Genomic DNA, 16,544 nt, shown 5'->3' on the forward strand with positions numbered 1-16,544 from the left:
CGCCCGCAGCTCTACGGCGGAGGGGGAGAGGCCGGGCGCCTCCCGCCCCCCGGTGCCTGCGAGGGGCTGTCGCGAATGTGCCACCTGTTAACCTGGCGCAGCCGTGCCCGGCGTGTTGCCGCCCCTGCTGGGCAGGGAGAGCGCTGGGTCGCCTCCTCGGCAGTCCTGAGGGACTTGATGTGTAAGTGCTACATTTTGAGGAATCCCCGAGACCTGAGACCCAAGTTAGAAAGCCAAGTTCCGGACCTGCCAAAGTGGGGGGACGGAAAGGTGCCCGAACGCTGTGGAGGAATTGTGATTTGCGGAAACCTGCCTTCCTGGGACTTGCGCCTGGCCTGGGCGGGGGCACGGGGACCGGCGACTGAGGGGCTCCTACGGGTCTTGCAAAATCTGCGTTTTGTTGTTTGGGCAGTTTCCCAGGGGGCTGGAGAATGTGTCTGACGGGGGTAAGAGAATGGGAGCGTTATTTGCAGGGGACTCAGTCTCGCTGCTGATTTCTCCAAATCTTAACCAACCAACCAACCAACCAACCAACCAACCAAAACACTGAGCCCGGCGAGGAAAGCTGAGGCGCGCTGAGGCCCTTCCCGGCCATTTTTCAGAATTGGGGCGAGCGCGCGAGTGATTGTGGAGCCGCAGATCTCTTACGCTCTGATGCTGTTGTCTTCACAGTGTCCTGAAAGAGTGGTCCGTCCTTCCTGTTCTTCCCAAAGCGGCTCGGAGCCACCCCAAGGGCCGCGGGACTGAAAGCAAACGTCGGGGATTATTATGTCGATTTCCCGAGAACCGGGGTTCGCAGCGCGGAACCGAAGAAAAGGCTAGCTCCTCGGAGGTCCCGCCGGCATTTGATACCCAGCGACGCCTAGGATTGCCCAGATCGCCTGCGGTGGATCAGCAACTTTCCTCTACTCGCATCCCATATTTTTAAAGAAAAAAATTTCTGTCCGCCGCGTTGGTCTTTTACTGCCATCAAAACACTGAAGCAAAGACTTCAGTCTCGTCATTCAAAGTATGCTTTATATTTTTGCCAAATATGATCTCTAATTGAAAGTTTATTTTTGGTTTTGGATGAATCTGTGGAACTTATGTTGTAAGAAGAAAGGGGGAACGAGACACGATGAAAGAGAAGTCCAAAAATGCTGCCCGGACTAGGAGGGAGAAGGAAAACAGTGAATTTTATGAACTGGCTAAATTACTGCCTTTGCCCTCGGCTATCACCTCGCAGCTGGACAAAGCATCCATAATCAGGCTCACCACCAGCTATCTCAAAATGAGAGTAGTGTTCCCAGAAGGTAAGTGACTTTGCCCAGATGGAATTTCAAAGGCAGAAGGGGCACGGGATCTGCTAGTGAATGAGCCTACGCCACCGGGCAGAGAAGTACATTCATACTTACACACACTCTCTGCGAAGGGAAGTTTAGCATGGCTGCTTAACTAAGGACCTCTCTGCATTTAGAATTTCTGTTGCCTTTCCGTGGCTCTTTCTACTTCCCCATGAATACTTTCTCTTCAGTCCATCAGATATGTTTGATTGGGAAGCAGCTCAACAGTGCTTTTGTCAACACTTAGATACTGAGCTCAGTTGAAAGTACTACTAATCCAAACATGACTTTCTTCTTTTTTATTCCTCTTGCTAAAATTGTATCTGGCAGAGAGCAGGAACATCTCTAACTTCTTGCATTTTTGTTATGTCTAGATACACCCATGAACATGGAGCTAGCTAAGGCAGATAATAATTTCTCTATATGTCAGTAATCCTGCAGATGAGGAGCAGGCATATTCATGAACAAATATGTCCTGAATGTACCCAGTCTCTTGACTGCTTCTAGCAAATTTATTCTGAGTTGTTGAGATGTTCACAGATTCCGAAACTAACTCTGGGACTTGGTGGTTTGCAGCTCTGGGCTTGATATTTTCTCTAAGATATAAGATTGAATTAAGATCGCCAGCCTGCTTAGAAAATATCTTCTAGGTGGTAGGTTGGCAAATGGATCCCTGGGAAAATTGTCTCATAAGGCCTAGAAGTTAGGATAGCTGAGCTTTTGACATGGTTTAAAATGTGTATTTAGATGATCAAGATTCTTTGTGTGAGGACAGAGTAGCCTTGATAGAACACTGTCCTGTATAAAGCCATTTATACTCCCTAGGGGAAGGACTCTTCTATTTCCCCATCCTTTCCTTTACCCACATTCAAATAACACACAAACAGATTTTTAAAAATATTTTAGATAAGTCTTTGCTGGGAGAGGAGGGTTTGGAAATATAGAGAATACTAAACAAACAAAAATTCAAGAGAAGGAACCCTGTGTACTTACAAACCAGAACTTCTTATGCGACAAAGAGAGGTTTATGTTATTGTTGATTTTGGATGTTTGGAGTTTGTTGTTTTCTTTTAAGGAAATGGGGGGGGGATAATCATTATTGGGCTTTGAGTTTCACTTTGCTTCATCTTGACTAAAAGTTATTATCTGAATCAAAATCTTGCAAAACATGCCCCCAAATTAGTCAGGGGCACTAAAGGAAAACTTTCCAATTATAGTTCGGTTTTACCCCAAAACTATAAATAGTAGTATGGTCCTTTTGTCTTAAAGCAGTTCCTTGAACAGTCTCATCTGAGCCTCGAAACCACAGGAAGAGAGGAATCAAAACCTAACATACCTGAAAAGTTTTTTAAAAGGAGAAAGAAAAAAAGGAGGGGGAACATATATTAAAAACCATATTTCCCATTCAAACTGTGCTGAGAATTGCTGGTGGGAAAATTACTATTATGCTACATTGCCTTCTGTTTAAAAAAGAGATCTCGTTGTCTTTATACTGTCAGCGCCTACTTTATAAAAATAAAGCTATTGCGAACTCCGCTGGCCGCTCTGTTCCTAACAGGATTATTAGCAGTGATTTGTCAGCCCCTGCGGTCTCAGTGGGCTCCCTTTCTGCGTGATTTCTAGCGGGTCTCGTCAATTATCGGTGCCGATGTCGCTCGCTGTTTGATCAGAAGAAGCATATGGTGCTGCTTGTGAGGCTGCGAGTAGTCGCGGAGGAAGAGAATAGAGGGTCGGCTTCCCCGGCGGGCACAGAGAGGGACAGAGCGCCCGGGGAGTCGCCAGGCCAGGGCCTCGTTTGTGTCGTGCAGACCCCGGGGCAGGCGCGGCTGGAGGGAATCGGGCTGGTTCTCGTTTTGGTTTTGTTTTAAAGAGAGCAAGATTTCTTGTTTAATTAAGTGCTAACCCTACCAATTATAAATTGCGTGATAAATAAATAGGAAAAGTAAACTCTCTTAGCCAACTTCTCGTTATTTTTAAAAAAGAACGCCGGTGAAGACTCCGGCTGGAGTCCCCTTGGTGCCCAGGCCGGTCCCCTGTGGCTACTTTAAAGGCGACTGTGCTTTCTGCAGTCCCACGCACCTTCCTTCGGAGCTCTGGGCCCCGGACCCCTCCTTCCTCTCCCTTCTTCTGTGGATGCGTGTGGGTTTATGGGGAGGAGGGGATGGACGATGTGTGAACTCTGGGCACATCATTTATTTCCCCAGCTACTGTTGAGCTCATAACTCACCCGTAGCCTCCACCGGGTGAGTTAGACAGGGTCATCCGGACAGCTGGTTCCTAGGGATGAGGTTTTAATTTTGAGGATAGATTAGCTTCAAAAGTCCAAAACCCCAGACACAGCCCTTTAAAATATTAAAGGACAACAGCAACAAACAGTAAAACCAACAGCTTTCAAAAGGAGTGAAATAATCACAAGCCCGCAGAGCCAAGCACAACCTGCAGAGGGTGCGAAATTTGGGTTCAGCTGTTGACTGATGGCAGAAGGTGGGACAAGAGTGGGTCCATGGCTGTGGGGGAAACTGAGCACTTTATATGGGGGTAAACTTTTTTAGTGCTGAGAAATGGGAAAGAATTTGTTTGAAATGAAGTTCATTTTCATATCTGCCTTAACACCATCTTAGCACATAGTAGGTCTTCAGTAAAATTTTAAGGGTGGGATGAAAGTAGCTATTTCATCATGGTAAGCCTGCTATCACATGTAACATGGACTATGCAAGGTATATATTCTAAAATACTTCTAAATCTGGTGACATCTTAGTTACAGGCATAAAAATGACTGTAAAACTCCACTGGTTTTGCTCATATTACATTTTATTTTTAATACCCTGTAATTCTAAAAGACTTAAAACAGAAATCTTTTCATACATATATGTGAAAAAAATTAAAAATCCTTAATTCTCTCCCCCCTCATTTGCTGAATACAGTTTCCCCCCCCCCCCCCCAGGATAGCAGATTCCTTGTCTGGGAGCAAACTTCAGCTTTTTATTTATCTGAGTAGATAAAATTGAGCTGTTGAGGGAAAAATGAGAGAGAGAGAGAGAGAGAGAGAGAGAGAGGGAACAGATGAATGGGCTATGGGTGCTCGGAATAATTAAGAATAAAGCATTAGATTGGAGATTTCATAGTAAAAACAAAAACAAAAACTCTGGTACAATTACTGTCATTAGAAATCATTAGAATTGCATATCTCCCAAGTGGTAACATATTCTATTCTAAAATAGCCTCGCAAGGAAAAAATTGGCATATCTAGATATGTATGTCTTTGGTGTTATCAAAACCGAAAAGACAGGATAAAAAAAGTGATGATGTGACTTTATTTTTGCGCAAAAAAGGATAAATTCAACTAAAAATATATATTTGTTATTTAGATATAATATAGTTTTGACTGGGGGCGTAGTGGCTTGCAGAATAACCTTTGAAAAGATCAGATGTTTTCAAATCTATGGCCATTCAGAATCTTGGTAACATCACTCCTATTTCATTGTCAAGGTGTCTTGGGAAAATAAAAATAATGACAGAGTTGAAATTAGTAGCTGTGTAGGAAAGAGAGTTTCTACAAAGGCTGGAAGGACAAGGATGGTTAAACAAACCTCCACAGACACTTTCTGTAATAGTCACCTCAAGATTGAAATCCTTAATCGCTTTATACTTTTTTGAGGCCAAGAACTGAAAGAGAAAAAGAGGTCCCATTTCCCACGTGGATGGGTGATTTAAAGCTGTTTTTCTTGCTGCTTGGGGAAATGATTGAGCATTAGGTTTCCATGTTTATTTTCTTACAGAAGTTTTTCTCATTTAAACGCCTTCAAGCACAGTTTACGCTCCACGCTGGTTTTCTCTCTTTAATTCCAGTTTTGATGTTGACTTAAAATGTAGAGTGCAGAACTAAACTCCGTGCAGAGCATTTGCAAGGCAGATTTATGTGCTAGAAATTATAGATCAGATCAATGAAAAAAGCACTTTTTTTGAAAAGGGAATGATCACCAATAAAACCAATAACAACAACAACAGCAACAAAACTACAAAAACAGGGTATGATAACTTATGGCAGGGTACCATCACCTGTCTGAAGCTAAAATCAGGTTAAATTTCCAGAGGACAAATCCGATTTCTAGGGGAGTTATTTTTCAATTCTGGGGACATCTTGACAGCTTCCAGCTTTGGGGGCTACAAACGTGGACACAGAATTCGAACCTATGGATTCTCGCCTCATTTCTCTATCTGGCGGTTCAGGTGTTTCTCAAGAGAATGAGGTTCAGACCCAACTAAAACCTTATGATTTTAGCTGCTCACCCAGTGCCAGTCTCTGATCATGGAATTTTAAATTTTTCGTGGGGACGGGGAATCCTCAATTATTTCGCAGTGGGCCTGAGAATCAGAAAACACTAAAACAGTGTCTGAGAATTGAGGAATAAAGCTTCTTCCTAGGGTAGCGCCCTCGGGCAGGCGGCTCCTGCGCGGAGTCACTCGACCTCGGTGGCTCGGACCAGCCCGGGGACAGCGACGTCGTCGAAGCCCCCGCCGCGCCTCCCACAGGGCCCGCAGCACGCAGAGGGGAGAAGTATGTAGGCCGCGGCCGGGCGGCCAGGTCGGCGCCGTGCGGCCCATTCTCTCCCCGCGGTGGTGGCCCGCGACCCGCCCGCCTTCCCCCGGTGGCCGCAGCCGAGGGTGAGCCTGCTCGCGGCCTCCTCACGGAGTCTCGTCACTCCCCGCGCGCGCCCAGGTCTCTTCCCTCCCGGGGCGCGAGGGCTTCTGCGCCCGTGCGCCCGCCGTCCCTCGTCCTGCGCGGGCCACTGCCCCGAGGCCCGGTCCTCGTCTAAAACTTAAGCCAAGATCCCGCCCGAGGGGCCGCTGTGCGTCTGTCGAGTCCCGACCGCCAAGTGGAACAAAAGCGGGATAGGCCCGCGCCGCTGGGCAGACCCGTCCGCCTCGCCCGCGCCGGCCTTCGGACGCCCCGTCAGGCTACCCTCGAAGGCCCGGAGTCTTGAGTGGACACCGCCTGACGCTCTCAGCCGCCTCGCAGCACTACCGTCAACCCCTCATGCGTGTTCGTCCCACGGGTTAGTTGGCACCTGGCCGAACCTTGCCTGTCCCTCGTTCCTGCATTACGTGTTCTCTCGGGGCTAGGCCCCGCCCGGGAAGCCCTAGCTTCGGGGCCGGAGCACCACGAGGGCGCAGAGGGAGAGTCAGCGCTGCGACCGTCGGTCTCCACCCCAAATTCACACTAACTTCAGCGGATCCCCCGCCCCCCACCCCGGCGCGGCTCGGGCGTCTCAGAGGCAGGCAGGGGAGGGCAGGGTACACACGCACGGTGGGGGCCAGGCCGCCGCACGGGATAAAGCCCGGCCCCGCGCGGCCACCGACGCCCTCGGAAGGTCGGCCACACCCGCCATGTGGCCCAGAAGGCCGCGCCGGGCGTCCGAGGTAGGCGTGGGTGCGCCTCGGTGCGCGAAGCGGCCTCCTGCCCAGTGACCGCTCCAGGCGCTCGGCCTCGGCTAAGCGCGCCCGACCTTCCCCAAGGAGCCCAGCCGCCCAGGCTCCCGGATCCCTAACACGAAGGCCGCTCGCTTGTGGGCTGGGAGGTTTGGACAGTGCGCTCTCAGTGAGCACGCGCAGGCCCTGTGGAAAAACCAGGTGGCTGAGACAAGGCCCCCCGCCCCCCGGGACCAGAAGTTAGGAGCGCGGTCTCGGAGGGCTTTGCCCGTCTCAGTCACCAAGTTGTCGCCAGGTCATGGGACAGCTCCCCCAGCAGCCCCATACTGGCTAAGGGGCACATCGCGATCCGTCCAAGAGAAGGTTCCCAGGAACGACAACAAGGAGGACACCTTTCTATTCACGTTTAGTGTTTATTTATTAAAGGAGAGGAAAAAAAAAAAGAACAGGAGAACAAGCTCTCCTCCTCCTCCTCTTCCTGTCTGAGTGAAGGAGGCGATGATGCCAGGTCTGTAATCTACATTTTGTCAAGGGTATGAAATTCATTCCGAAGGAAAAGCTCGATCAATTTATTTTTGCTGCTTGCAATAACACAGCTGGATGATGCTTTGAGCTCACGCTAGACTGGGGCTCATCATTCATTCGCCAAGAACGGGCCTAAATTGTGCCTGTGGGATTAGGTCAATTTTAGTGGATCTACTTCGCCTCATTTGGTTACTAATTGGTTTCTTGTTTTATAAATCGAAATCTCATTTTCAGGAAATTACAAAACCCGTGCAGTCAGTCCATTGAGGTAATCCTTGGGTCAGGGGGTATTTAAATGGAAATGGCTCAACCGAGCACTGAGGGTAAAGCAACAGTGAAACTTCGCCCGGGGTTTCACGTGAAATGTGAGCTAGCCCTTTAGATCCATGATAGATACATCCCTTCTGATACTACTTATGTAAATATGATAAACCAGACTTTAAGGGAAGAGGGGGGCGGGGAGAAGCAAAATTTATCTGCTAAGGTTAATGTGGCATATCTTGGAAATCTTCCAAAATAGATTATGTTTTCTTTTGTCTTTGGCCACTTTAGCTGGGGAAAATCCTTTCGTCTAAAACCCGATTTAGTTATCGCCTCCCTCCCAGAGCTCCTTTTCTCCTTTGCAAAACCCCGTTCTCTCGGCCTCACCGAATTACAAGAGAATCTTTAGATCTTGTTCCCACTGTAATCCTGCCGCAAAGGGAGTTGGTTTCCTCCTCATTTTAAACAATCAAAGGATTTGCGAATTTTCTGCGGTAGGTCAAGTGCAGAAACGAAATCTCAGCTTACCCCCCTCGCCAACTGAAATGGGGTGCGGGAGCGCGTCACTGCAGGCAGAAGGTGAGGGGGTCCAGGGAGAGGGGTCCCTAGCCCACTCCGGGCTTTTCGGGAGGTGAAACCCATGAGCAGGGCTTCGAAGGTGTCCTGGGCAGGCTGACTGGAGAGCTCAGCCCTGATATTAGGTCAGGAAAGCTCGGCAGGTAGACGAGGGCAGCCAGTCCCTTATGAAACATTAACCCAGGCATAACCGTGTGACGGAGCTTTCAGCCGGGAACAGAAGAGAAGGCGATGCTCGGTGAAAGCAAAAGGTTCCTTAAAAGGTGGTGGTGGGGGTGTGTGTGAGGACGGGTACAGGAAAGGGCGACGGAGGCCCCTGTCACCCTGCGCCCGGCCCGGCTGCTTATTAACCTGCCGGTAAGTCTTATTTTTCCCTCGTAGGCGCATACTAATGAGGCCGCAGCCCGAGACCACAACCAGCCAAGGCTGGCGCCGGGAGTTCGGAACCAGTACTTAACCCTGAGCCCAGCTCGGGGGATTTTCAGATGATTCGGGTCGGGAGGCGGCTCCCCGGCGTCCCCAGCCGCTGTGAGGGGACCTTCATAATTTTAGAATAAAGACCTGTGTTGGCTGCAGGCGCAGGCTTCGCACTCTTCCAGGAGCTGAGGAAGACGGGATTCCAGACACAAGGCGGCCGCGACCAGCTCCCTGCACGCCCGAGCGCGGCCCCTCGCCCCAGCGAAGCTTTGGGCTTTCAGGCCTCCGCTGGGCCCGCGGTGTCCAAGGGTCAGCGCCATGCTGGTCCCGGGCTCTCCCAGCAAGATCCTTTCCCCCTTCCCCGTGCGGCCTCCCCGGCTAACCCCTCCCCCCACTTCTTCTGGGTGTGTAGGTGTGATCCGGGATGAAAACATGAACAGGTCGTGCCAGAAACCAAGGAGGATAGCTTGACTGAGACGGGAGGAGCGAAGGGAAGGTGACAAGGCGAAGGGGTGTGTACAGGCGGCTGTGGCGGAGGACCTCCCGCACGGTCCAGGAGGACCCCAGGGCTCAGGGCAGTGGAGTCGCTCTGGGGAGGAAAACTGGGGCGGGCTAAAGAATCAGGAGGGGTTGCCGAGACGCGAGGGAGGGAGAGGAGTCCGGGCGAGGTGCGGGGGGCGGGGAACATCAGTGTTTGCAGAGCTGTGGGGAGATCGTTAGATTTATTTAAATGTGCAAACACCCAGAAAGACCCGATTCGAGCTTAAGGGGCGCTCACGGTTACTCGTTACCAGGGTTTTGATCGCTAGCTTCGGAAGCAGCTCCTGGCCAACACATTTCAGGAGTCCAACTCCGTGTTTTATTCTGCAAGATCCGCCTCCACCCCCATATTACAATGCGAGTGTTTGTCATTGGGTACTTCATAGTGATTTGTCCCGTAATGCAGTAAATCAGTAAATCACCCCCCCCCCCATTTTTGGTCACGTTTAACCTTGTTTAATCGTGTAAGCACAAAAGAATTTAACTACCTAGTTACACTAATTTCAGCAGCAACATTGTTAAAAGATATTTCCCATAAGTAGTGTAACCTCGGTCTTGGCAAGTTTCTTCTGCCTTATTTTTCATTTTCTTCCTGAAAACAGGTACTATAGCAGACTCCGTATTAATTTAAAAAAATCAGCCACGGGCATACAGGGAGTTTTATTTTTTAGGCATCACCGGAGAAATGATTTGTGGCAAAGCCTGGAAAGATCTTAACGTGGTAGCATCAAGGAGAGGAAGGGGCAGCCTTTGTTAATAGATGATACCTGGGAAGTAGAGAAGAGGAATGATTCTCTACGTCCAAAAGGGAACGAAGATATTGTAAGACGGTGTCAGCACCTGAAAATAAGTGACTTTCAGAGAGCTTTTTCTTGGAGTGGGGAGGGAGCTGAGGTTAGGACGTGGAAAGGAAAGGCAGAGGCAGGACTGCGGAGCGTAGCTGGTACTGGAAGCCATCCGCAAGCACAGGGATTTTTCCGAAGGGGATTAAAGTCAGAGGCCAGGGAAGGAAAATGGCTGGAGAGCCCCGCAGCCAATCAGAAAGCCCACCAGGACGAGCCGCAGTCTCAGGTCGTTCCCGGCGGGCAGCGGTATTCGCTGGATGTGTGGACACCCTCGGCCTCTTGATAAGGGTGATGAAACTTGGGGTGGGAAATAGTGTCCCTCGCCCGTCAAAGCACACTAGTGAACCTACGCCAAAGTTATCGCTCTGGTGCGGTGTCGGGACCCCTTCTGGGCACAGACTGTCCCCAAACTCGGCCACTTGTGGTCTTCCCCGGGGGGGGGGGGCGGGGTAGGGGCGCTCAGCCAGGACCCTGCCCTTCCTGAGAAGCCCAGGCTGGTCGAGCAGAGAGAGAGAGGGAGTCTCACTTCTGTTAAACCCGTTAGAAGCTGAGCGGGCAGAGCCGTCATTTACCCTCTCGCGTCCCTGCGGTCTAGGTGGGGAGGGAGCCCGGGTGGTATCGGGTCGTGTGTGCAAGCTTGCCTAGGTGACAAAACCGCGAAACTAGTCTTAAACCGCCAGCCGGGTCGGAGTGCGTCTTTTAAGGGTGTCTCTGTGTCTCCACAGGGCTCGGCGAAGCGTGGGGCCACTCAAGCAGGACCAGCCCCCTGGACAACGTAGGCCGCGAACTGGGCTCCCACCTGCTCCAGGTACTGACTTGGGCCTCCCGGCGGCGCACGTGCTTCGAGGGCCCGGGTGCCGGTCCCGAGCCAGGATTCTTGTTTCCCGGAAAATGGGATCCCGTCCGGAGGTTGCCGTTTCGCAGCCCCTACGACGCGTTGTAGAGTTAAGATGTTTAGCTCTTAACCTCGCTAGGTGTGGAAGGCGCCTCTCGAGGTGACAGTCGGCGCGTTGGGTTCGGAAGGGAGCCCGGTAAGGCCCGAATCAGGACGGCTGAAGGGAGGGAGGGGGCGCCATCTGACGCCATTCAGCAGAGGGAACCGGAGGCCAAGCTGCCGAGGCCGGGCTGCAAAACCGTCCCAAATGAAGAATTTATCCAGGAAATAACGAGAATCTGGTAGAAATGCCCGTCAGTGCTTTAAGTCCACACGTCCCGGATCCAGCTGCGTCCGCAACTCGTTTCACCTCCTCCCTGTAGCCCCCGGGATCCCTCCTCTCTCTCCACGCGCCCTCACCCCAGGCCTGCCCAGGCCGTGTGCGGACCCTCGCGGGTACACACATACACCTCCCTGAGTAATGAGTTTATCCAATGTGGTGGCGCCCATTACCGCGCTGTTTGCAGTGTACACCGTTTTAAATTGCCCGTTGCCCGTGTAAGTCGCCTAGCAAATATTTAAAATAGTAAAACTCCCGGGGGCATTTTTAGGCTTGACACTTTTATCGCACCCTGCACCCCCTTATTCTTATTATTCAAGTGCACCACGGGCTCCTCCCGTGGGAGCCTCAAACCCAAGCAGCATCGGACTGGGGACTCTGAGCCCGTCTCCCTCCTGGACCAGGCATGAGCAGCATCTCATGGCAGGAGTGCCGTGGCCTTTCCTGTCCCATCACTACCCTGTGCCTCCTTCGATCCCAGAGGCCAAAAGAGATTTTAGTTTCATAGAGCAAAGAGAGGCCCTGTGTGAGCATTCCCTCCCAAGCCTGGCCTCCATGCCTCCGAACTGAACTAAAAAGATTCTGTCTCTCCCCTTTCTCAGGGGAGAGAAAGTTGTCTTTCATCAGTTGTCTCTCAGTAACTGACCCCCACCCAAAGCTCTCCATATTCCCAGCTAACTTTCCTCATCAATGTAAACAAGAGAGCAAAACCCAAACAGTCCCTCACCCCTTCTAGTTCTTGCCCAGTCTTTTTCCTAGTGTTCATCCCAAACTCCTTGTAGGACTTCATGATCCTCCCAAGTTCCATTGCTTACACTGCCCCCCTCACTCCCACACCGCTTGCACGCTGGCGTCTCTCACAGCTGGTGTGCTCTGCACAGGCCTCACAATATTTTGATATCCAGCATAAGATGCTCATCTCTTATCACGCCTGACCTTGTTCATCCCACAAACATAGGAGGCCCAACTGTATGCCAGACAGAAAGCCCTGCCCTCATGGAGCTGACATTCTAAAGAGAGCAGCCTTGTAAACCCACACAGGTGCACAGCATGGTATGCCAGGTGGTGTAGGTGCCATGGAGAAAAAGAAGTAGGTGAAGGTGGCGAGCTGTGTTTGAGTGGTGCCATTTTAAATGGGGACGGTTGCAGAGGACCTCACTGGGAAGGTGACATTTGGGCAAAGGCTGGATGGAGGTGACATTGCTTACTTGACATTCTGCCTCTCCCTGGGTCTCTAAAGTAGCACAATTTCCTGGATTCTTCTCCCTCTCTGCCTGCTCTTCTAGGTTTTCCCAATACTGTCTGGTTGTAAATGCTGGCATCCCCGCCCAAGGTTCCAGCTCTGTATCTCCTCTCACAGCTTCCTGGGTTATCTCAACCTCAGCCAACACCACCACTTCAACTCCTTTCCTCTCATTTGCATGACCCCACTGGTTTCTTGTCTAGACACCCCTCCTGAGAGCCAGACCTTTATTTCCTACTGCCAACTGGACACATCCAAATGGAAATCTGCATATACCTGAAGTTTAGCATACCTAAGACAAGAATTCATTATCTCCTTCTTCCAGACTTCCACTCATATAAAAACTCACCAGGCCTCCCTAAATTTTCAATGATCTTGAAGTCAGTCTCAGCTTCTCTTTCTGCCACCACAAATTCCACAACAGCCAGAACCACCTTTGACTTGGACTCTTCCCCCACCTCGTCTTCCTTGTGGCCACCCAAGTTCAGCTTTGACCATCTCTGATCTCCTCATTTCCACTCTTTCCTCCTATAGATCACTGTCCACAGTCTGCCAGGAGAAAAAAAACAAAAACAAAAAAACCACATCTAAGCATGCTATTTCCCTGCTTAGAAACCTCTGTTGGAATCTGATGCCTGCAGGAGCATCTCCAAATTCCACAGACTGACATCTCAACCTCTCCAAAAATCCAGCCCCAGCGTAGTCCCTCAGCCTCATCTCCGGTACACCAAACTCATCAAACCTGAATACACCAGACCCACCCTCCACCCCCAGTCCCTGCTTTCCATACGCCATTCCTTCTGCCTAGGATGCCTTTCCTCCCTTCTCATGTTCAAGCTTCCTTTTCAAGGCTCTGCTCAAACAGCTCTCCTAAAGCCACTCTGGTTCTCCCCCAGGCCTCTGGCCACTCAGTCTCCAGGCCCTCGCAGCACTGTCTATTCAGCTGTATGTTCATTATATCTGTCTTTAGGCCAGTTGTCCCTTTAGGACTTCCAGATCCTTGAGAGCAGGATCTGACTCATCCTTATCCTTCACTGCCTGGATTGAAGCCTCATTCACAGAGATAAAGGAACAGTGAAAATCTAAGACTTTTCTTCATGGAGAGCCTGCCAGTTTGAGGCATCAATATAAACACACACGTACACACTGTAGCACTACTCTATGGACTTGCTGCCGGGAAAGCCTCCCGTCTCCTAAATCCCCCTCTCCTGGACTCTTTCCAGAGCCACTGGCCAGCTGCCTTCTATCTACAAACTTTTCAAGCTGCCAGCCCTTCCACACCTCCCAGTGCGTACTATTTCCCAAACCCTGCTAGCACTCTTTCCATTATAGAACGTCCCACTATGAAACTCTCCAAGACTGACACAGGAAACTTCTGGTTTGCTCAGTGACCATCACCCCAAGAACCTAACCCACCTCTTATCACAGGCTGTGATTTTTTCCCCCAGAATGTTTGTGTATGTTCCAGATATGTCTGCTTTGTCCATTTTGGTGAATCCTCAGTCTTGGTGGGCAGTAGCCTTGTCCACCACTTCCTAGAGTCTCTTCTAGGGTGCTGCATGTCCCATGCTTACAAATTTGGAATGAACAAAAGAGAGACCCTTGTGGCTGGTTTTCTTTGCCCTATTTCCTGCCAGGCCCTGTCTACTCCATCACTCTGCACTTCTGGCAGAACCTCTCTAACTTCTGTACACCACCCCCCCAGTTTCTCTCGATGGCCCAGAGGGCTCTCCATTCAATGGTTTCTGTCTCCCCAGACCTTGGATGGCTTCATCTTTGTGGTGGCCCCAGATGGGAAGATCATGTACATCTCGGAGACAGCCTCAGTCCACCTGGGTCTTTCTCAGGTAGGTGAGTGGTCCACACCTCCAGCCTTCAATGTTTACAGCCAGGGCTGGAGGCTGGAGGTAGGGTCGGGGTGGGGCTTTCCCAAAGCTTTTATATGTGTTTCTGGGACTGGAAACATCTCAGCTGGCGGGAGTCTGGATCTCCCTCTTTCTCTACTTATCCTTTAGCATCCACCCCAAGCCCAAACAATGGCTACCTTTTTGAGCTGCTACCATAAGCCAAAGACCATGGGAGGTGGTTACATACTCATGTCGTGATGTCTTCACCAGAACATTGCCAGGAAGCTACTACTATTACTACTTCAATTACTATTATTATTCTTTCCTCTCATAGATAAGGAAACTGAGGCTTAGATAGGTTGCAATAGGTAGCAGGCAGCAGAACTGGAATTAGAACTCAGGACCGACTCTAGAGCTGTGGCTCCTGTCCTCATAGCCCTGCAGACCCCCGGCTCAATCTTCCAGCCCCTCCGTGGGGCAGCCCACCTCCTCGGAGACGGTGATACCCCCCTCTTTACAGGTAGAGCTGACCGGGAACAGCATTTACGAATACATCCACCCTGCGGACCACGACGAGATGACGGCGGTGCTCACGGCCCACCAGCCCTACCACTCTCACTTCGTCCAGGGTAAGGCGGATGCGCGCCGGCGACACTCCGGCCCATCACAGTCCCTGGTAGCTCTTCCTCCGTTAGCCGTGGCAGGGACATGGCGCCGCGCCGCCGGCCTCACGTCCTGCGCCTCCGTCCGCTCCTCTCTCCAGAGTACGAGATCGAGCGCTCCTTCTTCCTGAGGATGAAGTGCGTCTTGGCCAAGAGGAACGCGGGCCTCACCTGCGGCGGCTACAAGGTGCGTGGCTGAGAGGGGAGATCCACGCCCCGTGGCGGCCGCGGCCACCGAGCCTGGTGCAGGTGAACGGGGCAGGACCAGAGGCGCGTGCGGCGGCGTGGGAGGGAGGCTCCGGCCGCCGGGACCACAGTGCCCCTCACGCGTCACAGCGCCGGGCGCACCGCCAGGGCCATTAAACTTCGCGAGCACCTGAGGACTACGTTTTAAGATTGCGTACGTCTCACTGGGTCCGGGTGCCGCCTGGCCGCTGGGGGTCTTAACCTGGGGCACGCAGTGGGCCTTAGGGGTGTGTAAAGCGTCTGAAACGGTCGGTAACTTCGGTGGATTCGTGGAGTTTACGCACAGCGTCAGATTCTGCCCCCTCCCCTGCCAGAGGTTAAGAACCAGCGCTTTAGCTGGAATCCAAGTTTTTCTTGTTTAATAAGCACTAAACATGATCAGAATGCAGGTTCCAGGGCCCCACTTCGCGATCCGGATGCATTAGGGTTGGCCGGGCTCAGGCCTCTGCATTTTCCTCAGCTCCCAAGTGAGCTCACTGGGGCAGTACAGTCGTTCCCTTGAGACACGTTGGAGCCCCAATAACTTTGGACACTTCAGTGTTAGGGCGTGGCCCACAGGCGTTTGTGGCCGAGGAGAGTCTCCAAAAGTTTCAGTCCCTTCCCCCCTTTTTGGATGTTTCCTGGCTGTGGCTGAGTCTCCCGACCTCGCCGTCCGCCTCAGGTCATTCACTGCAGCGGCTACCTGAAGATCCGCCAGTACAGCCTGGACATGTCCCCCTTCGACGGCTGCTACCAGAACGTGGGCCTGGTGGCCGTGGGCCACTCGCTGCCTCCCAGCGCCGTCACGGAGATCAAGCTGCACAGCAACATGTTCATGTTCCGCGCCAGCCTGGACATGAAGCTCATCTTCCTGGACTCCAGGTGGGCGGTCAGGGCGGGAGGGGGTCACCCCTAGAGGGAGGGCGGCCCCCGCTCAGTCACTGAGAGCTCCTCGTCCACCTTGTGAGCCCATTTTGCAGATGAGGCGACTGACGGGGCCCTGCGAAGTGATGGTGGGCACCCAGCGCTGAGGCAGCTGTCGAGGGTGGGGACGGCCCAGCAGCCCGCGCTCATCCCTCCGGGGTTGCTCTCCGCAGAGTGGCGGAGCTGACGGGGTACGAGCCTCAGGACCTGATTGAGAAGACCCTGTACCACCACGTGCATGGCTGCGACACTTTCCACCTGCGCTGCGCCCACCACCTGCGTAAGGCGCCACGCTGCCCGGCCCCGGGGCAGAGGACGGTGGGGGGAGGGGTGGGGGGATGGTAGGAGAGGCCCTGCGGGCTCCTGCCCCAGCACCGGTCCCACCTCATTTCCCTCCTCATCCGCGGGCCCTCACACAGGCCGAGGGAGAGCCTCTGAGTTTCTGGGTGAAGTTCTCCCAGGAGGGGTCTTGTTCACCTATTGATAGCCGCCCCCCTCCCCCACCAAGATGGA

General features: G+C 52.1%; 1 protein-coding gene across 2 annotated transcripts in view; it reads left to right on the forward strand.

Moving 5' to 3' along the window:
* SIM1 (SIM bHLH transcription factor 1) overlaps positions 1-16,544 on the forward strand; it is a 67,517-nt gene that overhangs the window by 323 nt on the left and 50,650 nt on the right. The window contains exons 2-8 of one of the 2 annotated variants that reach the window (XM_060114634.1): positions 673-1,292; positions 10,642-10,724; positions 14,131-14,220; positions 14,741-14,849; positions 14,984-15,069; positions 15,790-15,989; positions 16,205-16,311. In XM_060114634.1, the coding sequence (XP_059970617.1) occupies positions 1,118-1,292; positions 10,642-10,724; positions 14,131-14,220; positions 14,741-14,849; positions 14,984-15,069; positions 15,790-15,989; positions 16,205-16,311 (850 nt within the window). In that variant the 5' untranslated portion in view covers positions 673-1,117. Of the gene's footprint in view, positions 1-65; positions 1,293-10,641; positions 10,725-14,130; positions 14,221-14,740; positions 14,850-14,983; positions 15,070-15,789; positions 15,990-16,204; positions 16,312-16,544 lie in introns of those variants that run through there. The other variant, XM_060114633.1, reaches the window with a different exon arrangement.

The sequence above is a fragment of the Mesoplodon densirostris genome, chromosome 12, assembly GCF_025265405.1.
Source record: "Mesoplodon densirostris isolate mMesDen1 chromosome 12, mMesDen1 primary haplotype, whole genome shotgun sequence".
Lineage (NCBI taxonomy): Eukaryota > Metazoa > Chordata > Mammalia > Artiodactyla > Ziphiidae > Mesoplodon > Mesoplodon densirostris.